The sequence below is a fragment of the Rhinatrema bivittatum genome, chromosome 2 (assembly GCF_901001135.1).
Source record: "Rhinatrema bivittatum chromosome 2, aRhiBiv1.1, whole genome shotgun sequence".
Taxonomy (NCBI): Eukaryota; Metazoa; Chordata; class Amphibia; order Gymnophiona; family Rhinatrematidae; genus Rhinatrema; species Rhinatrema bivittatum.
Window position 1 is genome coordinate 562,426,130 of NC_042616.1, and position 24,667 is coordinate 562,450,796.

Sequence of the window (24,667 nt, forward strand, 5' to 3'; positions counted from 1 at the left end):
CAGGAGGTTGGGGGGTGCATGGGGTTGTGGTGGGGTGGTAAGGAAGGCCCTGATCTTACGTTTTGTTTTTTTCAAAGCTTTTGGGAGGAGGTTGGGGACCGCTGAACCCCCGATGATATTGATTGACCTTTGGAGGGATGGGAGGAGAGAAGGAGAGTGGCATCCCTGAGTTGAGCCGGGGGTCAGACCTGAACCCTGAGCAACCTTTGTGCTAGTTGTGACACTTTTTCAGTGTCTGGCCCTTTAAAATGATGGCAGTCCCTTCAGTTTGGGGCCACCATAGTGTTAAATGGCCACTCAATGCATTCTTTTGGACCATGGTGTTTGGCAATGAGACAAAGAATGTGCTATAGAGCCATGATATTTTTTAGGGGAGGGGACCCACTATTGCAGTGATACCCCCCACGATATTGAAACCCCTCCCACAAAAAAAAAATTGTGGCTTAGTGTATGTAGGCCTAAGTTTGTACCCGAAGCAAAGGAAGGTAAGCTGACTTGCACAGGGTTACAATGAGTGGCAATGGGATTTGAACCCTTGTTTCCCTTGTTAGTATTCCAAACAATTTGCTTTTAGGAACACATGCTATTAGTCCATTAGAAATATCATGTTTCATTAACTTTTCTATTCAGAATGTGTTGTAGTCTTTTTCATATTACTGATTGAATTTGGGAAATAGAAATTAACTATACCACGAATTGAGTCATATGTAACTAGATGTGGTATTATTCTAAAGTTCCTTTTAAAGATGTGTGCAGTCAAAAGTTTAATTTTGGTTCGTTACATTCATTTTTGGCCCATATTTTGGCCAAATTTTATTTCATAAATTGTTTTTCTTTTGTTTTTTTTATTTATTTAGGGAAATAGCTCACATTATTTACAAATGATTGTGATCGTATTTTATGTTTTCATTTTCTAAGTCACTTGAGTTTGTTTTTTAAATAAGGCAGCTAATAAATTAAAATGGATAACAAAATAATTTGCCAATAGTGCACGCTATATTCCAAAATTCATAAAAACAAACAATTTGGGGGTTTTCAGAGTCATTATCGATTTGTTTCAGATACAATGAAAAAAAACAACAACCAAAATGACCTGTTTCAGTTTGAGAACCACATTAATTTTAAACAAATGCAAATCCCTAGTTTTTGTTTCATCTGTATTGTTTTTTTTTTAAGTGCATCAGTATCACTACTTATATGATATTCCAGGAAAAAAAAATACCACATTTGTGTCCATAACATCTTTTGAAAAATATCCTAAAAGCTCATTAAAATTTGAATAAGAACAGCCGTAGTTTTAAAAAAAATAATCTCTTAAATATAATTTTTACAGATCTCTTCAGGCTTTCAGCACCTCCAGACATGATAGCTCTACTAGTAAATGCTTTGTCCACTCAAGGTTTTTACATAAGTACCATTGTGCTATGCTTGCATTCAAAAAGAAAATTGACATATTCAGAACCAAAGTAAATCAGGCTCTAAAGTGGTTGATTCACCCTATAAAAAAGTCAAAAGATATTTGTTGTATTACATGAATAAAAGCAGTTGAATACTATGTTTGAAAAAGGCTTTTGCACCCTGGAAAATGTGTGCAAAAAACATTTATTCAGGTTTTTATGCCAGCTTCTATTTCCTGGAGAACAATATATTATCAGCCTCATTAAGGTATACATGAGCCTCTTTATTCCTTTCCTGATATGTAAAGTCATTTTAGAGTAAGGAGAGAAAGCACACTCAAAGGTGAATTTTAAAAGCAGGAACGTGCCAAAATTGGTAGATGCGTGCACAAGTCAGGCTAGCGCGTGCCCACTGAATTGTAAAAGTGACCCAGATGCTCGTTTCTCCCACCGCACGCACCTTCTCAATTGATTTTAAAAAAGGAGCATGGTGTGGACATTTCTGAGTATGGCTAAGAGATGTTCACGTAAATACTTGTACACCCAGCGCACACCCAGGTCCACTGGCGCATAACTTTATTTCTGCTATGGAGGCGGTATAATTAAAAAATAAAAATAAAAGAAATTAGCTATGTCTGCCGGGTTTAAAGGGTCTGGGATAATTGAGGGGAGTGCAGGCTATCAAACCAGGGAGGGTTTGGAGGACCTAATTCTTAACTGGGTGAATTGTAGGATAAACTGGTGAAACTGGCAATGGCATTGACACACGCCTGTTATAAAATACCCTGACTTACGTAGCAGAATTGGGATTTGCGTGCCTAGGCACATGCTCACTTACAATTGGGTGCATATGTGCGTGCGGTCAGGCTATTTTATAACGTGTGCAGTGACATACTTAGAGGGGGCGAGGGGGGGGGCAGCCAGCTCTGGGTGACAGCTAGGAGGAGGGTATCATTGAGAGGCCACCCACACTAACAGAATGCCATATGCAAGCAGCAAAAAAAAAGAAGAAACACTGCCATTGGAGACCAGGATCATCCTTGGGAAGCGGAGGGATGTGTTCCCACTAAACTGCATGCATACACCTCCACGCACAACTTTTATCTCCCCCTAGGAAGATTGACAGGTCCATGGTGGAGCTCGTTGTACCACGGCCCAAAGAAAACAAGAGACTCCCAAAACCTCAGGTGCTCCTTTTCTTTCCTGCCTGCGTGGCCCCAGAAGAAAAACATTGCTGGAGCCATGTGGGCCTGAAGGAAGAGGAGCAGTGTCTGTGGCAGGGTCACTTAGATCCCATCTTGCGGCGACTCAAAAAGAGGAGACCCGGTAGCAGGGCTCTGTGGATCCCTTCTCATGGCAGTCCGAGAAGATCAGGGCCACTGCAGGGCCCATCCTGAGGTGACCCATAAAAAGGAGGCCCAGAGGCTGAGGCCCTATAGAGTATGTGTGTGAGAGTGCATTGAGAGAATGTGTGTGGGTGTAAGCTTATATGTTGTGAGAGACAGAGAGACAGCATGTGAGAGCCTCTGTGCATGTGTGTGTGTGTGTGTGTGTGTGTGTGTGAGACAGTATATGTGTGGGAACTGTGTGTTTGTGTGAGAGAGCATGTGACAGTAAGAGCCTGTGTGTGTATGTGTGAGAGAGAGAGAGAAACATATGAGAGTGAGAACAGTGTGTGCGTGAGACAGCATGTGGAACAGAGAGCCAGTGTATATGTATGAGAAACAGCATGTGAAAGAGAGAGCCATATGAGTGAGACAGCATGTGAGAGGCAGAGGGACAGTGTGTAAGAATGTGAGCCTGAGTGTGTGTACAGTGCCTGTGGAAGGGGGTTCAGCTGCCCTAGGCAGTGATCACATAATGTGATCTCTCTCTTTCTTGCTCTCTGCCTGATGCACACTAGGGATGTGAATCGTTTTTTGACGATTTAAAAAAATTTTCCGATATTTTTTAAATCGTCAAAAATCGGTACAGTGCGATTTATCGTGAAAAATCATTACTCCCGTTAGTGTTCACTAACGGGAGCTATTTGGGGGGAGGGCAGGAAAACCGGCACACCAAAACAACCCCTAAACCCACCCCGACCCTATAAAACTAATCCCTTACCTTCCCCCACCCCCCCGAACCCCCCCAAAACTTTTTACGAGTACCTGGTGGTCCAGTGGGGGCGCAGGGACCGATCTCCCGCATTCGGGCCATCGGCGCCATTTTTGCTGCAACTCAAAAATGGCGCCGATTAAAAAAAACCCACCCGACCCTTTAAAGATGACCCCTTAGCTTCTCCCACCCTCCCGATCCCCCCAAAACATTTTTAAATTACCTGGGGCTCTAGTGGTGGTCCAGGGAGCGATCTCCCGTTCTCGGGCCATCGGCTGCCAATCATAAAGATGGCGCTGATGGCCCTTTGCCCTTACCATGTGACAGGGCATCCATGCCCTGTCACATGGTAGGAGCACTGGCTGGCCGGCAGCATCTTTAAAGACTTTTTAAAGGTGCAGAATATCATGTTCTGGCAGTGATTCTAGTGCCTCCAGGCCATCTAACTGCTGCACCTTTAAGGTTTGACACCAAAGAAATTGATTCTGCTAGTAGGAGAGGGTCATAAGCCAAATGTGAGGGGGTACAGGCCCCCAAGCCCTCCTCCCTCATACCTATGCTCCTGAATGTAGTTAACAGCTACAAGATGGAATTCCAATTTCTATCTACAATAACACGGTAAGGACAACTGTTGCAGACAAAATACATGTGTTTTACAACACGTGTATCTATGCCCATACTCTCCCTGCAGAATTCAGTTGTGTATTGCTCATAGCCACACACATACAAGCAATGCTTCTTTAATAAAGGAAAATTGGTTCTTACCTGCTAATTTTCGTTCCTGTAGTACCACGGATCAGTCCAGATTCCTGGGTCACTGTTGCAACCGTCCCTTTCTGACGGCTTCACTCCACCTACCTCTCTTTGTTTGCTCCTCCTCATGCTGCGGATGGATGCCTGGCTACCGCGGCGTCTGCCTGCCGTCCTCTCTGGCTTCCCTGGACTGGCTTGGGCGCTGCCTTCCGCCATGCTCCGCTTGTACCATAGGGCGCACGCACCGCGCAGCCCTTCTTCTTATTTCCTTCTTGGCGCGAACCTCTGGGGCGTCCCCCCATGATGATGTCATGATGCCCGGATATTTAAAGCCCACAATGTTTGCTAGCTTTTGAGTTAGCAAGGGTAATCCTACGGGAATCCTACGGATGGGATTCGCTCTCCATACCCAGCTACTCTGCCTCTCCAATCTTTATTGGACTCTCTAATGCTAACGGGGCACCCGCTCCTAGGGGGCCTCACTTGCTTTCCAGGTCGCTATCAGGAAACCGGTACTCGCTCCTCGAGGGCCCATGTTCCCTGACTCGCTGCCTACTCCTACTTTATCTTCTGCCTGGAAGGATTTGCTAATCTTCAACATCAGTGAGTACTACCATCTTCACCTCAGAGCTGTTCCCTGGAACCAGGCACTAGCTCCTCGAGGGCCTGCCTCCGTTCCAGCCCCAGAGCCATCTCCATGGAACCACTGAGTGAGTACATCATATGAAAGCCTCCCAGCTCTCAGGGTTCAGATACTTGCTCCTCGAGGGTCTGCTCTCCCTACCCTGGGGATCTCCATACCGGGTTCTTGTATATTCTTCACTGTACTCATTCTCTCAGTTCTTTCCACTACAGCACTGCTACCGGAGGAGTCGCTGTTCCAGCACCTGAGGAATAACAGCCCTGCCGGGCTGTTCCAGCTGTTCACTACTGTCACCTCTTGTGGCTTCCTTACACAGTCTAATAAAAGATCAACTCTTTTTTGTGTGTCCTGAGCTAAGCCTGACCTGTGCCCCCTCACGGGACTTCCCCCTGTGGGTGTGGTCAGCTGCCACACCCACAGGGGGAAGCTGACCACAGTTTACAAATGTTTTGCCTCCCCACCAGCAGATGGAGACAGAGAAGTTTTGATGGACTCTGCCCTATACCCTAATATCCCACCCACAGTCTGTCGGTATTTAAATGTATTTATTTTATTTATTTATTTATTTAAAAGTTTTTATATACCGCACTAGGGGTAGGTATCTATCCATCTTAGCGGTTTGTATCAAAGCAGAACTCTTAAATAGTAGAATAAATCACCTACACCCCCTCACCAACCAGGTGAAGAAAAACTTTTCCACTTAAACTATTCTTCTCACAAACCACAAAAGGAACAGAACAAGTGAAAACTATGGAACAAGTAAAAAAATACTCTTCAGTACCAACTAATATACACCAGAATGAGTGGACTCTCAAGCAGGGTGGGACTCTGGACTGATCCATGGTACGTAGAGATGTGCATTTGTTTATAATGAACTAGGCAATTTCAACAAAATTGCCTAATTCGTTGTGGTTCGGGGGGACCTGAACCACGAAATGGATTTTCCCCAAGCTTCAGGGAAAATTCGTTTTTCAGATTAGTGCGGGAGGAGGGGCACATTTATTAAAAACAAAAAACAAAAAAAAACACCCCAACCCTTCAATTTTACTTTCTTACATCCCCCCACCATCCCGATCCCTCCCCAAGACTTACTAAAAGTCCCTGGTGGTTCCAGCGGAGTCCTGCGAGCTATCTCTCCCTCCATTGGTCAGCCCCTGTCACATGCTTGGCATACGTTGGCCTGACGTATGCACTTGTCTCCCAATTTTTGCACTTGCTAGGCTTTTAAAATTCACCTTTATGTGAGTCTTCCCAACAGTAGCTATAAAAACCTTTAATTCCTATATCTTCTGTTCTTTTACTCCTTTCATGCCCTGGCTGTTTCTCCCCCTCTCTCTCCCTCTTGAAAGATGACATGGTAGGAGCACGTGACAAGGGCTAACCAATGGCACCAGTAGCCCCTATGACATCGTAAGGGCAAGGCTATCGGTGCCATTTTGAGTCATAGCAGGCCCAACAGCCCGACGGCATGGAGGGAGAGATCGCTCGCAGGACCCCGCTGGACCACCAGGGACTTTTAATAAGTCTTGGGGAGGGATTGGGATGGTGGGGGGTTTATAAGAAAGTAAATGTGAAGGGTTGGTGTGGGGGGTTTTTCCGATTCGCGTGTTTTTTTCCGATTCGTGTTTTTTTTTATTCGTTTTTCCGGTTTCGGGTTCAGGTTCAGTTTTGTTTTTGGTGAAAACGGTCCATGGGAAAACGAGTTTTCCCATGAAGCGCCCGAACCGAAACCCGACCCGAGCCAGAAAAACGAAGCGCATTTCTACAACGGGAACGAAAGTTAGCAGGTAAGAACCAATTTTCCTTTCCCTGTACGTATCCGGAGCAGTCCAGACTCCTGGGATGTACCAGAGCTTTTCTAACCTGGGTGGGACTCCGAGAGGGCCACTCGAATCACACCAGTGCCACAACCCCCAGAGTATGGGGCTTGTACATCCGGATGATAATGTCTAGCAAAGGTGTGCAAGGACTTCCAAGTGGCCACCCTACATATCTCCTGTGGTGACACCAGTTGACATTCTGCCCATGACACTGCCTGCAAACGGGTAGAAACTGCCCATAGACCATCTAGACTTGGGCGACCTTGTAATAAGTACGCTGAGCTAATAGCCTCTTTCAACCAGCGAGCGATCATCACTCTCAACGCTTTATTTCCCTTCTTAGGACCGCTCCAGAGCATGAACAGATGATCTGACACTAAAGGGATTAGTGGTCTCCAGATAGTTTAACAGAACCCGACGGGCATCCAGTTTCTTCAAGTCCCGTGACTTAGGGTCAGAATGGTCGAGACCAGAAAAAGCAGGGAGGTCCACTGACTGATTAAGATGAAAAGACGAGACAACTTTAGGGAGAAAGGAGGGGACCGTCCGCAAGAAAATTCCTCCGTCAGTAATTCTCTAAAAGGTCTCCCTGAAATATAATGCCTGAAGTTCCGACACCCGGTGAGCCGATGAAATTGCCACAAGGAAAACTGTCTTTAGAGTAAGGTCCTTCAACGTCGCCTTCTTCAGGGGCTCAAATGGTTCTGCACATAGGGGTACATTTTAAAACACAGCGCGCACGCGTGTACTTTTGTTTGGGCACCAGGCGTGAACAAGAGTACACCGGATTTTATAATATACGCACGTAGCCGTGTGTATTTTATAAAATCCGGGGTCAGCGCACACAAGGGGGTGCACATTTGTGCAACTTGCGCGCGCCAAACCCTGTGTGCGCTTCCCGTTCCCTCCGAGGCCGCTCTGAAATCGGAGCGGCCTCGAAGAGAACTTTCCTTCTGCCTCCCCCCACCTTCCCCTCCCTCCCCCTACCTAACCCCCCCCCCCCCCGGCAGGCATAACTTTGGCGCGCCGGGCTGGCTGCCACGCGCCATGTTCCGGTCCGGGGGCTGGTCCGGAGGCCGTGGCCACACCCCAGGAATGCCCCAGGCCAAAACCACGCCCGTGGCACCACCCTGGATGACGTGCCAACCGCATCATGCCCCCGACACGCCCCCGATGACGCGCCACACGTGTCACGCCCCTGACACGCATACCCCAAGAAAGCCTCGGGACATACGCGTGTCCCGGGGCTTTGTGCATGCCGAAAGCCTATTCAATATAGGCTCGGCATGCACAGGGGTGTTTTAAAAGGGTTACGCATGTACCTTATGCACGTAATCCTTTTAAAATCCGGCCCATAATGCCCTGAGAACAAGGTTAAGGCTCCAAGAAGGACATGGATTTCATACTAGCAGGCACAAATGTTTCACCCCTCGGAGAAAACATTCCATGTCTGTATGGGCCGTTAATGCTAGTCCCTGAACTTTCCCCGAAAGCAGCCTAGGGCTTATTCCTGCACCCTTAAAAAGTTACATGATAAGCCCTTAGACAAGCCAGCCTGCAAAAAGGATAAAATATCCGACACCGAAGCCTGAAAGGGGTGCACCTCATGTTCGACACACCAAGACTCAAAAATCCCCCATACCCTGGTGTAAGCTAGGGAAGTAGAGGGCTTCCGCACCCATAAGAGGGTAGTGACCACTGCGCCTGAATATCCTTTGCTTTTTAAACGTTGCCTCTCAAAAGCCATGCTGTGAGACAAAATCAATCCACCTCGTCCATACAGACAGGTCCCTGGCATAAAAGATTGGGAAGGTCCCGGAACCTCAAAGGACCCTCCACCACTAAGTTGACCAGGTTCAGGAACCATGGATGCCTCGGCCACTCCGGGGCCACCAGCATTACCTTTGTTGGGTGAATCTCTATCCATCGCAGCACCTTGCCTATGAGATGCCACGGCAGAAACACGTACTGGAGTATGTTTCTTCGCCAGGCGAGAAACAGGGCATCTATCCCTTCGGCTACCAGCTCTCTGCGTCAACTGAAGAAATGCAGAGCCTTGGCATTGCAGAACGTTGCCATCAGGTCCATCCGTAAAGTGACCACTTGTCGCAAATGAGCTGGAACACCTCAGGAGAGAGTCCCCACTTCCCTGGATCCAGTCTGTGGTGACTGAGAAAATCGGCCTGAACATTGTCGACTCCGGCTATGTGGGAGGCCGCTATCCTGGCCAGGTACTGTTCCGCTGAGCATATCAACTGTTGTGCCTCCACTGCAACCAGTTGACGTTTGTGCCTCCACTGCTGTCACGTTGTTGGACAGAACTCTGACAGACTTTCCCTGCAGGAGAGGCAAGAAAACCTGTAACGTTAAGCGGACCACCCTGGTTTCCAGGTGATTGATCGACCACCGAGTTTCTTCCGCTGACCACTGTCCCTGCACCTACTTCTCTTGACAAACCACTCCCCAACCGGATAGACTGGCATCCGTAGTAACTACCATCCATTCGGGAACCTCCAGGGGGAGGAGCCACCAAACTAGACTGAGCTGCACTGAGTTGGTAAGAGGAAGTTGAAGGTGAAATCACTCGGTCACTGGATTCCAACAGAAGAGCAATGCTGATTGCAGAGATCTCATATGGGCAAAGGCCCATGGGACTAACTCTAGAGTGGACGCCATTGACCCCAGGACTCATAAATAATCAAAAACTTTGGGAGGTTGTTTGGATAACAAATCTCGGACTTGCCCCTGTAGTTTGTCGATTCACTCCTCCATCAGAAAAACTCTCCCATGACTTGTGTCGAAGAGGGCCCCTAGGAACTCCAACGACTGGGAAGGGATCAGGTGACTCTTGGCAGGATTGACCACCCACCCAAGAGATTGCAACAGCTGAAGTACTTGTTGCACCGCCGACTGGCAGAGATATTCTGATTTCGCTCGAATCAGCCAGTCATCCAGATAAGGATGTACACACAGCCCCTCCCTCCGGAGTTGAGCTGCCACTACAGTCATCACTTTGGTAAAGGTCCTGGGTGCCGTGGCCAGTCCAATCAGAAGGGCTCAAAATTGAAAATGCTTTCCCATGATGGAGAAGCGCAGAAAGTTATGGTGGTCGGCTCTGATGCCGATGTGCAGGTACTCTTCCGTGAGATTGCGCAAGGCTAGGTATTCTCCCCTGTGAACTGGTGCAATGACTGATCTGAGGGTCTCCATGTGAAAAAGGGGGAGTCAAAGGAACCTGTTGACCCTTTTGATATCATGGGTGGTCCGAAAGGTGCATTCCTTCTTTGGTACCAAGAAGTAAATGGAGTAGCATCCCCTGTGGCACTCCGCCTAAGGAACTGGACAAATTGCGCCCAGATTGAGTTGCTGCTGCAGGGTGTCCTGCAGCACTTTTCACTTTTCTGTGTATGAGCACGGGGAGACAAGAAATTGGTCGTGAGGTCATCATACAAAATCTAATGTGTAGCCTTGTCTTATGATGCTGAGGACCCACTGGTTGGAGGTTAATTTGACCCATTCCTTGTAAAACAGGGACAACCTGCCCCCTACAGACGGAACCGAGGAAGGGACCATCCTGGCATCATTGGGAAGATTTAGGTCCTCCCGGCACTTGGGGAGCACCGCCGACAAAAGGACTGTGACCAGGATTGTTGCCTACCCGAATTCTGGCAAAAGGAGGACACCGATGACCATGACCTAGGGGGAAAGGAACTCCATGGTTTAGGCTTATCCTCCAGAAGCTTATGGACCTTGTTTTCTCCTAAAGATTGAATCATAACCTCCAGGTCCTTTCCGAAGAAGAGTTTACCCTTAAACGGCAGGAATCAAAGCTGAGCCTTAGATGAATATCCGCTGCCCAGTTCCTAAGCCACAGCAACCTGCGAGCCAAGACTGCTGATACCATAGACCTAGCCAAGGTTCATGAAAGATCGTAAAGCGCATCCACACTGTAAGCCACCGCCGCCTCCAGACAACCATCTTGGATAGCCTCCTACTCAGAAAGCATGGCGCAACCTTGCAACTGTTGGACCCAGCGGATCCCTGCTTCAAGGAAAACTACTGCATATAGCAGCCTGGACTCCCAGCGCCGAAACCTCGAATATTTTCTCAAGCTGGACCTCCAGCTTACGATCTTGAAAGTCATTGAGGGCTGTCGCCCCCGTAACTGGAATAGTGGTTTTCTTGGTGATGGCTGATACTGCCGCATCCACCATGGGAACCCACAGGAGGTCCAGAGCCTCTTCTGGTAAGGGTATAACTTGTCCATCACCTTACTGACCTTGAGGTCAAAGTCTGGAGTATCCCACTCTCTGAATAACAAATCCATTACAGAGAGGTGAAATGGAAAGGACTTTGTTGGACCCCGGAGACCGACCATGACTTGATCGATAGAGCCCATGTGGGAATTCACCGGAGGAGCCTCGATCCCCAACACCTCCAAAATAGCGGGAATAAGAGGACCAAGCTCATCTTTCCTAAAGTGTCTTACCACCTTAGGATCATCTCCCTCCATCTGGGGGCCGGGGTCAGATGAAACTCGGAACTTGGATTCAGATTCACAGATTGAAGATTAAAACTATTTGCAGTTGACACAGGTAAACTGTTGCATATTAAAATAATGGACAGGCTGTAGTAAAGTATTCATTACTGTAGGAGAAACATTGATAGGGTGGACAGAAACACTGGCAACAGCTACTTTAAAAGAAATAAAAAGTATATCAAACTTATACTTACTGTTGACTTCTTTTCCAAAGAAGGTAATGGTGAAGGGTGCAAAGGGAAAAGAATGTTTTTCTCAAGTGAGGAATGGCAGGTTCTATGCAGGGTTTAGTATGTTCCTTCACGCTTACATATCCCACTCACCCCCTTTTGTGTGTTACGACCCTCGGTCATAGACATCTGCGACCGCTATTACTCACTGCGTGTTCTGCCTCTCTCTCCCTTGGGGAAACTCGCGGCTGTAGCCAGCCACTTCCATTGCTCATTGCTCCGGTCCAGGACTCCCCGGAGCAGTGAGGATGCCGTCGACTGCCATATCTCCTCCAGGTCTCCCTAGGTGCGCACACGCGCTACATGGCCCCTGCTATGGACACCAGGGTGGGAACCTCAGGGGCGTCTCCCCGTGATGACTTCACTAATCCTGGACTCTTAAGCTCCATCGGGGCCTGGCCCTAATTGACTTGGCAACAAGTTCCTTCCTTGCTGAATCCTATGGATCTCTCTAAGGACATCAGTTCCTGGTTCCAGTTCTTCCTGGCGTGAGACACTCTCGGGTACCCACTCCTTGGGGGCCCTGTTCCTGTCTCCGGCTATCCGCTCCTCAGAGGGCCCTGCACCTTGGACTCTGCCTTCCAGCTTCCTCGCTCCTCAGGACTGCCCTGGAACCACTACGTAAGTGTACCCAGCTCTGCGGGCCATTGCCTCACTACTCTGCTTTGCAGAGATCTACGGAGCTGTACCCTGCCCCGCGGGCCATTGCCTTCCTTTTGTGACTGTCATGCCCCCCACTCCTCGGGGCAGCATGTAGTGTAATTGTGATTGTGCAGCGCTTCCCCGCTCCTCAGGGTAGCGCTCTCTTTCTCTATCACTGCCAGAGACCCCTGGGCTTTCCCACTCCTCGGGTAAGCCTACGTCATATCTTCTGTGCTGACTCTCTCCATGGCTCCGCTCCTGGGGACGCTCTCTCTCTCTGCATTCCTCCATACTCAGCCTGCATCCCCGTGCCTCGGGGCCTGCCCGGCTCCTCACCACTAGGGAGACCTATTCTGGCAGTGGTATCCACATCCCTCTCTCTGCACTCTGTGGGCTGTGTGACCTGTTGCTGCTGACCTCGCCTCCCGACAATGAGGCCCTATGGGGCTCCTCCCCGTGGGTGTTGCCATCTCTCAGCGTGGGCCAAGGGTCCACTAACTCACAATTTCTAACATTGTGCTCATGCTGCTCTCCTGAGTGCAGAAAGCCCTGGGAGGAGTCGTAAGGACCACAATTGCAGGGTAAGCAGAGAATATGCCACATGATGTGATTGATGATATCAGCAATACAGTCAGTTTCATTGATAATTTGGTTATAGCCAAAACCCACAATATTTGTTCTGTGTTTTTCAGTTGTAATAAAAAATCAGAAACCATATACCTAAATGTCATGGGTTCTGTTTGTTGTCGGGCATGTATGACATCAATGAATCCATAAAGGAATTGACACATCTAAAGAAGAGAAACTGACTGATGCCAGCTATGTTTCTTTGCATTCTCCAGAGTGAACTATTAGTTAGATAATGCACGTGATCTTGCACTTTCCCATCCATAGAATAAAATAAAAGTGGTCTATTCAGGAGCCTTGGTATTCATGTAGCTGCTTACATAGCTGATAGATGAGAAATCTGAATAGGTGGCTAAACTACAGGATGATATGAGACTTTCCAACATTTAAAACTGTGTTGCTGTATATCAGACCTTTTTATGTATATGAGTCCATGAAAATAAGTGTAAGACTAAAAGTTACCTCAAGAGATATACTTAAGAATATACTGATTATTGTCTTGGAACGCCAAGCAATTACTTAAAAATATGGGGCTGAGTTAATTTAAGGTGTGGGCAACAAAAAACATGAAAAGTGAGCAATGTATTTAGAAAATGTTGTATTATGCATATATAGCTACTTATTTGCTCTTCCTTTATGATGTCAGGTTAAACTAATGTCATTGAGAATCACATATACAGAAAAATCAAGCCTTAATAATGAAAGAAAATAAACTGAGTAAATTAATGAAGGTGTTTTACTGTAAAAAGATATCTAAGAGCTAAAAAAATTAAAACACACACTAGAAGTGTACTACTATTTCTTGACTTTAATCTTGTAATACTTATTGATATATTATTGATTCTGAACTGCTGAAAAAGCCGTGTTCTATTTTCCTCTTTGTTCATCTGCAGCCCATGGATTATGAAACCAAGAATAGGTACACCATTCGAGCAAAAGCTATAAATAAGCACATTGATGATCGTTTCTCAAACACTGGACAGTTTGAAGACACTACCATCATAAAGATCAGTGTAGAAGATGTGAATGAACCTCCGGTGTTCCCCTCAGCTGAATATAGAATGGAGGTCCTTGAAGGCGAAACTCGAGGAACATATGTTGGTGCTGTAACTGCCAGAGATCCAGATAAAGAAGACAGTCCCATCAGGTAGTAAACCAAAGAAAAATTGCTATAGAGAGCAGTTAATTAATATATTTATGTACGTATTTAAAGTTTTTTTTTCTACCACTACTCAATACATCATAGCGGTTTACAAATATATCATAACAATAAAATACATATATGTATCTACCAAATAATATATAAAACAAAGAATACCAAAACATTTACGGGCAAATTTTTAAAGCCTGGAGTGTGCAAGTACCGGGACATGTGCGTGTGGCCAGGCCATGTGTGCGCCGAGCGCATTTTAGAAACAGCCCGGCCATGCCCATATCTCCCACTATGTGCAGAAGTGCCAGGCTTTTAAAAAGGGACAGGCTGGAGGCAGGATCTTGGCAGGGCGGGTGACAGGGTGGAAGCCAGCAGGGTCATCACCATTAGGCCCTTTCCCATGAAACACATGCCTGCAGCAAGCCGGCACACCAAACTTACTGCTGCTCCTGGGAGGAAGTAAATTCCAAAATAAAAAAAAATGAGGGTAGATAGGGTAGGTTTAGGGGTCGAGGAGGAGAGGGGAAAAATGAGGAAAAGTAGGCAGGGGGACAGGGAAGTTCCCTCCTAGTCCGTTCATTAATTGGAGTGGACTGGGAGAGAACTGGGAATGGCCAAATCGTGTCGCCGTGCATATTTTTTTAAAAGCACCCCCTTTTCGTCCACGAGTTGAAACCCTCCCACACATGCACACGCTGATATAAAATTCTGTGGGTATCATATTTTATAACATGCGCACATTTTCCCACAGGTAATAAAATCAGTGTATCCATGTGCATTCACCGGGAACTGCATGTACATGGATGCACGCGCATGGCTTTTAAAATCTACCTCATAGTCAACAATATAGTATCATCTTTTGGAGAGCTATTCGTTTGCATTCTTCATTAGATGACTGCTCTTTTGCTGCAAATTCTTCTGTATATAATCAGGTCTTTATAACGTTTTGAACACTTTTGTATCATGCTGCATTCTGAGCTGCTCTGGCAGGGTATTCCACAGAGTCGGGCCAGCTATAGGGAAAGCGCTATCTCTTACTTTGCCAGTATGTGCTTGCCGAATTGTTGGGACTTCCAGGAGGCCTTTATTTTGTGATCTTGAAATTCTTAAAGGAGAGTAAATACATAACATGGCACCAGCCCATTTGTGGTATTAATCAATTTCTGAATTAGGATTAAGATTTTATACTTAATTCTAGCTCTAACCAGGAGATGGTGAAGGGCAGCAAGTACAGGGGGTAATGTGATCATATTTTTTTTTCTCTCAAAAGTAATTTGGTTGCAGAAGTAGCAGCTGAATGTAACACATGGTAGAGGTAAAAACTCCTAGTAATAGGGAGTTACAATAGTCTGTCCCTTCAAAGATCAGTGAATGCAACACTGTTCTGAAGTCTTCATTGAACAATAAGATCTTTTGATTGGCTAGCATTACTCATCTCTTTGGCACATGGTCATCTCATGTAGAAGACTAGGATATGATATGATTTAACTGCATATCAAAAGAAAGGATTTTCCTCTTTAATCTCTTTTTCTGTATACAACTGTGATGAAGCAGTAGCTTCAAACATGCTAAAGCAGACTGGAGAAACAGAACAGTCAGAGACTGCAAAAGGTAGAGGACACTCTGAAGGGAGGTTCAGGAGGAGTACTACTTCAAGGTGGAAAGAAAAATTAAACAACATTGACCAGAGGATTGTAAAACCAGATGGGACAGGAAAAATTGGCTGTTTGGAAATATAGTTCGAAGACCTTTGGAAGTGAACCAATTAAAGCGAGGACAGCAGCCACAGAAAGCTGTGTTAATAATTGGGAATCACGGCTATGGCTAATTACAAAGCTGCTGACTGCAGTCAGCGTATCTATTAAAAGAGAGAGAGCTCTGCCTTGATAAAAAGAGAGGAGTACCAGATGGTGATCCAGGGAAAGAAGATTCACCCAGACCCAGATGCAGAGATGCCTGCAGCCTGCAATTAGGGATTATGAATCTGCAAAAATTTACAGTTCGGAAGTAGATTCTGTATGGTCCGAAAAAATTGGGCTGATTTACAACTGGTAAGTAAAGTACCTTACTGGGAAAATCCTGGTTTCTCAGGAAAGCAACAAAAAGTTATAAGTATGACATGAATGCTGATGTCCGGAATAACATTTTTTTTTTACTGCAGGTGGCTGACTGAGTAATGTCTGCCAGAAACTGTCAGTGGGTTGTTCTGGGCCTAGGTAGTGACTTGTGGCAATAACCCAGGTCATAATTTTACACTAATTGGAGCATAGAAACCATTCAACAATTTGTCTAGCACTAGTTTTTGTTTAAATCATCTTGACATAATATTATTAATAACATGAAACGTATCCCTCATAGGTTACTATTAACTTTAAAATATAGACTATAGATTGAAAACTAATCAGCCAGTAAGATCTAACTGTACAACAATCATAACCTTGCAAAAGTATAACAAATGATATAGTTGTTATAAATAATAATATTGATAATAAAATTTAGTTTGTACTTTGGATACACAAATGGACTTAAGCAATAAATTGTAATGTGCGCATTAAGACCCTTTCTTACATGCTAACAATTAGTGTCCAATAAGGTCTTAATATACATGTTAAAGTGGTATGGAAAGATGCTATCATGAGCATGCTAAAATTAGAGTGTCCACAGAGTTAAATGAAGGAAGATCATATGAAAATGAGGCTTTAGTATGTGCAAGGTACATAGCATGGTATGCTCAAACTCCACAATATTTGTTGATTGTTCGCTACTGGCACAGTTTTCAATACTTGCCTCAAACCTGGTGAAACTATGCTACTGTACATACAGTTAAAAGATATCAGCTAACTGTAAATAAAGGGCCTGAAAATGAAGACCATGTACAGGAGATGACACTATAAAACCATAGGCAAATCCAATATAAGGAGAAGCAGTCCACACAACCAAAGTACAAAAAACAAATGTGTGAAGTAGTGAAGAATGTCCACCAAAAGCATTAGAGCTAATTTTTAAATAAATAAATCAGTTTTATGCAAAAACTTCAGAGTATTGATCAAAGAGAGCAAAAACAGCAGTGTGTCCCACAAGACAGACTTGTGTATCGCCCGAAGGCTGCAATGGGAGGAATAGGGAGGCAGATAGCTCAAGCTGAAAAATAAACATACAAATAATGAGTAAAAAGTGGGGACACTACAAATAAACAGATGGGGGCAAATTTTTAAAGGATTACGCGCATATATTAAACCAAGGTGATTTGTAACTTGTTTACAAGAATATCGGTATAGAAAAATGCCAAATAAATAAATACATAAATAAATATATTACATGTGTAACCCCGAAAACCCGCTCCTGCGTGCGCCGAGCCTATTTTGCATAGGCTCGGCAACACACCCAAGCCCTGGGATGCGCGTATGTCCCGGGGCTCTAAAAAAGGGGCGGAGTGGGGCGGTCCGGGGCGGGGGTGTGGCCAGAGGCCTCCGAAGGCCCACTAGGCCAGGGGATCACGTGCCGGCACTCGGCCGGTGTGCGCAACCTATGCCTGCCCAAAGGCAGGCCAAACTTAAATAATAAAGGTAGGGAGTATTTAGATAGGGCTGGGGGGGTGGGTTAGATAGGGGACGGGAGGGGAAGGTGGGGGGGGGGTGAAAGGAAAGTTCCCTCCAACGCCACTCCGATTTTGGAGCAGCCTCGGAGGGAACGGGGAAAGCCATCGGGGCTTCTCTAGGGCTCGGTGCACACAAGGTGCACAAGTGTGCACCTCCTTGTGTGCGTTGACCCCAGATTTTATAACATGCACGCAGCTGCGGTAGCCCCTGTGACATAGTAAGGGCAAAGGCTATCGGCACCATTTTGAATACTGGCAGCCGATGGCTCAAGTGCAGGAGGTTGCTCCCGGACCCCCGCTGGACCACCAGGGACTTTTGGCAAGTCTTATGGGGGTCAGGAGGGTCCACCAAGACTTGCCAAAAGTCCCTGGTGGTCCAGTGGGGGTCCAGAAGTGATCTCCTGCACTCGGGCCGTCGGCTGCCAGTAATCAAAATGGTGCCACTAGCCTTTGCCCTCACTATGTCACAGGGGCCAACCAATGGCACCGGTAGCCCCTGTGACATAGTAAGGTCAAAGGCTATCGGCACCATTTTAAATACTGGCAGCCAACAGCATGAGTGCAGGAGATGGCTCCTGGACCCCCGGCTGGATGACCAGGGAGTTTTGGTAAGTCTTTGGGGGGGGGGGGGGTTTGTAGTTAATTTATTTTAGCCAGGAAACAAATAAGAATGAACGCATGAACGTATCGGGGGCCCCCCTTGCCGAATGCAACGTATCTGCCCCCCCCACGAATACGAATACCGAATGCAATGTATGCCATCCCTCTGCACATCCCTACAATATATGGACCACTGTAAGGGGCACTTTGATTCAAAGTGAGTTTTTAAGAGGTGGGTTGGGATTGGGGGGGGGTATTGTTACAGACACATTCAGAGGTATTCATTGTAAAATTGACATCAATAAGCATTTTAGACCTTATAAGTGATGAAAATTCTAACAAGATGAGATGATTTGAATATTGCAGTTTCTGCTAGCTGCATTGCACAAATCAACTCCTTTTCATCATTTTGCCTTCCTTCCATGTATTAAGAAAGGTAGAAGGAAGGCAAAATGATTACTGGTATGGTTAAAAGTTGAGGTGAAAGAAGCTAATTTAGCAAAAAAAATAAATCCTTCAAAAATTGGAAGAAGGATGCATCTGAAGAAAATAGGAAAAAGCATAAGCATTGTCAAGTTAAGTGAAGACATTGATAAGGCAGGCTAAGAAAGAATTTGAAATGAAGTTTTTTATTTATTTATTTATTATTATTTTTATATACCTACATTCATCTCAATTGGGATATCACACCAGTTTACATTCAGGTACTGTAAGTATTTCTCTATCCCAGAGGGCTTATAATCTAAGTTTTTGTACCTGAGGCAATGTAGGGTAAAGTGACTTGCCCAAGGTCACAAGGAGCGACAGCAGGACTTGAACCTTGGTCTCCTGGTTCACAGTTCACTGCTCTAACCACTAGGCTGAGGCAAAAACTCATAATAAAAAGTTTTAAAAATATATCTGAAAGAAGAAATCTGTGAGGGAGTAGGTTGAACCATTAGATGACCGAGGAGTTAAAGGGGCTCTTAGGGAAGATAAGGCCATTACAGAAAGACTAAATTAATTCTTTCCTTCTATGTTAACTAATGAGGATGTTGGGGAGATACCGGTTCCAGAGATAGTTTTCAAGGGAGATGATTCAGATGAACTGAAACAAATCACTGTGAATATGGAAAATGTAATAAGCCAGGTTGACAAAGTAAAGAGTACAAATCACCTGGACTGGATGGTATGCACTCCAGGGTTCTGAAGGAACTAAAAAATGAAATTTCAGATCTATTAGTTAAAATTTATAACCTATCATTAGAATCATCCATTCTACCTGAAAACTGGAGGGTGGCCAAATGTAACCACAATATATAAAAAAGGCCCCAGGGGCGATCTGGGAAACTATAGACCAGTGAGCCTGACTTCAGTGCTGGGAAAAATAGTGGAAATGATTCTAAAGATCAAAATCCCAGAGCATATAGAAAGACATATTGTAATGGAACACAGTCAGCATTGATTTACCGAAGGGAAGTCTTGCCTCACAAATCTGTTTCATTTTTTTGAAGGGGGTTAATAAACATGTGAATAAAGGTAAAATAGTATATATCATGGATTTGGATTTTCAGAAGTCGTTTCACAAAGTCCTTCATGAGAGGCTTCTAAGAAAACTAAAAAGCCATAGGATAGGAGGCAATGTACTTTCATGGATTAAATAGTCAGTTTTCCCAGTGGAAAAAGGTAAACAGTGGAGTGCCTCAGGAATCTAAACTTAGACCAGTGTTTTTCAATATATTTATAAATGATCTAGAAAGGAATAAAATGAGTGAGATAATCAAATGTTTTGATGATACAAAATTATTCACAGTAGTTAAATCGCAAGCAGATTGTGATACATTGCAGGAGGACATTGCAAAACTGGAAAATTTGGCATCCAAATGGCAGAGGAAATGTAATGTGGACAAGTGCAAGGTAATCCATATAAGGAAAAATAACCCATGCTGTAGTTGCATGATGTTAGGTTCCATATTAGGAACTACCACCCAGCAAAAAGATCTAGACATCATAGTGGATAATTTATTGAAATCGTCAGTTCAGTGTGCTGCAGCAGTCAAAAAAGCAAACAGAATGTTAGGAATTATTAGGAATGGAATGGTTAATAAAATGGAAAATTTCATAATGCCTCTGTCTTGCCCCATGTTGAGACTGCATCTTGAGTACTGTGTACAATTCTGGTCGCTGCATCTCAAAAAAGATATAGTTGCATTGGAGAAGGTAAAGTGAAGGGCATCTAAAATGATAAAGGGAATAGAATGGCTCCCCTATGAGGAAAAGCTAAAGAGGTTAGGGCTGTTCAGCTTGGAGAAAAGACGGCTGAAGGGGGATATGATAGAGGTCTTTAAAATCATTAGAGGTCTAGAACTGATAAATGTGAATTGGTTATTTACTCTTTCAGATAATAGAAGGACTAGGGGTTTTCCATGAAGTTAGAAAGTAGTACATTTAAAACTAATCAGAAAAAAATATTTTTCACTCAGCGCACAATTAAGCCTTGGAATTTGTTGCCAGAGGATGTGGTTAGTGCAGTTAGTGTAGCTGGGTTTAAAAATGGTTTGGATAAGTTCTTGGAGGAAAGTCCATTAACTGCTATTAATCAATTTGACTTAAGGAAAAGCCACTGCTGTTAGTGGCATCAGTAGCATGGGATCTACTTAGTGTTTGGGTACTTGCCAGGTACTTGTAGACTGAATTGGCCACTGTTGGAAACAGGATGCTGGGCTTAATGGACCCTAGGTCTGATCAAGTATGGCAATTTATTATGTTCTTATGTAAATTTCTACCACTGTGAAAAGCAAAACATGGAACTTCATTAAAAATAAGGTGTACATACAAAATTGGCTAGTGGCATTTTATGATTGTGCAGATCTGACTGGTTCGATACGAAAGGAGGAGGACACAAGTCATCCATTCAGCTGATTGGGAAAATATCCAGCTAAAAAGAAGCTCATGATTGATATAAAGAGTGCATTTAAACACACATTTTATAATGCAAGGGGGAAACACAGACAGCAATATGCACTTTTTGAGGGAATTCTTATGCACACATATTCACACCACAAATTTGCATTCTCAAAAAAACAGTTACGCATCACAGATGCTCTTCAAGCATTATTCCATACCTTGCAATGTACATGGCTTCATTGTGGTTTGTAAATACACAGTCTTCAAAGTACTGGCATGATTGTCAGGATCAATGTTGTTCTTTCTATGATTAGTCTGTCCAATGAGCCTTTGCAGGGGTTTTATTGAGGGCCCAGCCTCTGGCTAGTCATGAAAGCAGGGGACATCCATCCATGGAGGTTACTCCCAGGGTCAAATGATCAACCAGTTAGTGCTCTACTCCTTCCTCCTTTCCCTAATTGAAAAATAAAGCTTTCACAGGCCACTAGCAGTGCTGTAGAGGCAAGGAGGAAGGGGAGAGAATAACTGAGAGAGAGAAGTTAACATAGAAGACATACTAACATGTAATTGAGCAAAAAGGAGGACAAATAAATGAAGGACATGTACTTCCAAATGGAAGTCAAATGCAGGCAAAATATGTGCATTGAATTTGCAAAAATATTTTTAGCAGAAATTAAATTGAATATGCAAGTACATTTACATAGAAACATAGAAACATAGAAATGATGGTAGAAGAAGACCAAACGGCCCATCCAGTCTGCCCAGCAAGCTTCACACATTTTTTTTCTCATACTTATCTGTTACTCTTAGCTCTTTGGTTCTATTTCCCTTCCACCCCCACCATTAATGCAGAGAGCAGTGATGGAGCTGCATCCAAGTGAAATATCAAGCTTGATTAGTTAGGGGTAGTAACTGCCGCAATAAGCAAGCTACACCCATGCTTATTTGTTTTACCCAGACTATGTTATTCAGCCCTTATTGGTTGTTTTTCTTCTCCCCTGCCGTTGAAGCAGAGAGCTATTCTGGATATGCGTGAAGTATCAGTTTTTCTTCTCCCCTGCCGTTGAAGCAGAGAGCTATGCTGGATATGCGTGAAGTATCAGTTTTTCTTCTCTCCTGCCGTTGAAGCAGAGAGCTATGCTGGTTATGCGTGAAGTATCAGTTTTTCTTCTCCCCTGCCGTTGAAGCAGAGAGCTATGCTGGATATGCGTGAAGTATCAGTTTTTCTTCTCTCCTGCCGTTGAAGCAGAGAGCTATGCTGGATATGCGTGAAGTATCAGTTTTTCTTCTCTCCTGCCGTTGAAGCAGAGAGCTATGCTGGATATCCGTGAAGTATCAGTTTTTCTTCTCTCCTGCTGTTGAAGCAGAGAGCTATGCTGGATATGCGTGAAGTATCAGTTTTTCTTCTCTCCTGCCATTGAAGCAGAGAGCTATGCTGGATATCCGTGAAGTAACACGGATATCCAGCACAGTATCACATAGATACTATGTATCACATACTATGTATCACATACAAAGTATCACATAGATTCAATATTACCAATTATTACTATCATTTAAATAGAAATACAACTTACCATATTGTTGACAACTGAAACCAAGTAACTTGAATGCCTGCTTAGTCTCCCATCAGATGCCAGAACTAATGTTTTATATGACAAACACATGCTTTGGTGCGCACACATGCTCTCTCTCACTCACACACACACACACACACAAACAAAACCATATTAGGGATGTGCTGGAAAAAAATAATTGTTTGGTGTATTCATTTCATTATTGGGGTGCTTTTTCCATGAATTTCTTTTTCAATTAGTGTTCATTTTGTTTTCTTTAGTTTACAAAAACAAAATAAATATTAAAAAAAAGTTCCAAATAATGAATTTATAAAAGAAACAGCCTCCTGAGGCCTTCCGTCTCCAGCTCCCATCCTTTCCATCCAGAAAATGCCAGGACTTTCTGTGGAAAGAAATATCTTGTAGCCATTCTGCTTGGTGGTCAAGCACAGAGTTACCCCGGGTGATCCCAATCCTCTTCTTCTAAATTCTTTCCCATGTCTTTGCACCAGAGAGTTTTATATTTCTCAATCTGATTGTCCAATTGATCTGACTCTACCCGCTGAAGTTTAGAAATCATACATTTATTACGTAACTTCCCAACCAACTTTTTTACAAGAAGTTTAGACCTAGATTTATCAAAATGTGGTAAGTATTACATGTGATAGCAAAAGGGATGTGTTTTATGCAAATATTCAGTTTATTGCAATTTTTACTAATTACCTATGTGAAGAGCTAAGTTAGTGCAAATTGCGATAGGTGCCAGACCTGTTGTATTTCCTGCATACAACCACTGAGAGAGAGAGAGAGAGACTGCCCATAATGTCATCTCCCTAGACTGGTATTTGTATCCCTATGGTAGGCCCATCTAGTAACGCGAGGTGAGGGTTAGGTATTAGTGTAGGGGTTAGGGGCCACTTTGACATTGAAAGTGAGATGTACGAACAGAACTGTGGTCTCTTGTGAAGATTTGATGACCTTTGGAGTGAGAAACTCACTCCAAGATAAGATATGGGTAATGTTCTCTCCACCTAGCTTGATGTTACCCAGGTAGAGAGTCCATCAAGCTAGGTTGAGGGACATATACGTTGCAGATTGCCAATATGTCGAAACGAATGCACACCCCTACTTTTGGCTATAAATACCTTTTTCATTTCATCATTGAACCTTGTTAGTAGTTGTTTGGTCTTCATTCAGTATTTTTTTTACTGAATTGGCTACATTTCATCTGGGATTTTAAGATGGTATATTTAAATGATACTCATGCCTCTTGCAAACGTTTAACCTTTGCAACCACTTCCTTTAGATGTTTTGTTTTTTTTTATAATATCCTCATTCTATCATAGTCTCCCTTTTTATAATTATATGCTACTGCTAAGTAGTCCTACCATAGTAACCCCTTGCACCAGGTTGTATGCATCATTGAGGAATAAATTTAAAGGAGTTGCTCCTATCATTAGTTCTAAGTTCAACTGCTCATGTAACAGTCATTTATGGCATCTAGAGATATAATCTCTCTAGTATATTGCAGTGAGACATTGGCACGATCAATATCAATACTGGGGTAATTGAAATCTCTCATTATTATTGTGTTACCAAATGTATTTGTCTTTCTAATTCCAGTCAACATCTCATATCTTGTTTCTTCAATGTGGCCAGTTAGATATTAGAATACACCTACTGCAGAACTTTTATCCATTACACATGGAATTTCCAGCCATATGGAAATCATGATGCATTTTGTTTCCTGTTGAATTTTTATCCTGCTTTACCTATTGCCATCCTTTATATATAGTGCCACCACCATACCATTTATATCTACCTTATCATTTTGGTATCACAATAACCCATTGGCAATAGTTATCCTCTTTCCACCACATCTTTGATAAGCTTACTATTTCAACATTCACCTAAAATACCATGCATTCTAATGATCCAGTCTTACTATTCAGACTTCTGACATTCACATACAGACATTCTTAAAGTATGTTTTATTTGTATTTGTATTTCTATTTGTATTCACAGCCTACTAATTTGCAGAAGATACAGACAGTTTAGTGTCAATCACATCTATGTGCTCTATATTCATATCAATCAGGCTATTTCACCCTTGACCACAACCTCT

At 44.0% G+C, this 24,667-nt stretch overlaps 1 protein-coding gene across 1 annotated transcript in view; it reads left to right on the top strand.

Annotated features, from left to right (window-relative positions):
• The window catches only part of CDH19 (cadherin 19), a 427,290-nt gene that overhangs the window by 324,085 nt on the left and 78,538 nt on the right, over nt 1-24,667 (top strand). The window contains exon 7 of the mRNA XM_029590918.1: nt 13,643-13,896. Coding sequence (XP_029446778.1) covers nt 13,643-13,896 — 254 coding nt within the window. The remainder of the gene's footprint in view (nt 1-13,642; nt 13,897-24,667) is intronic.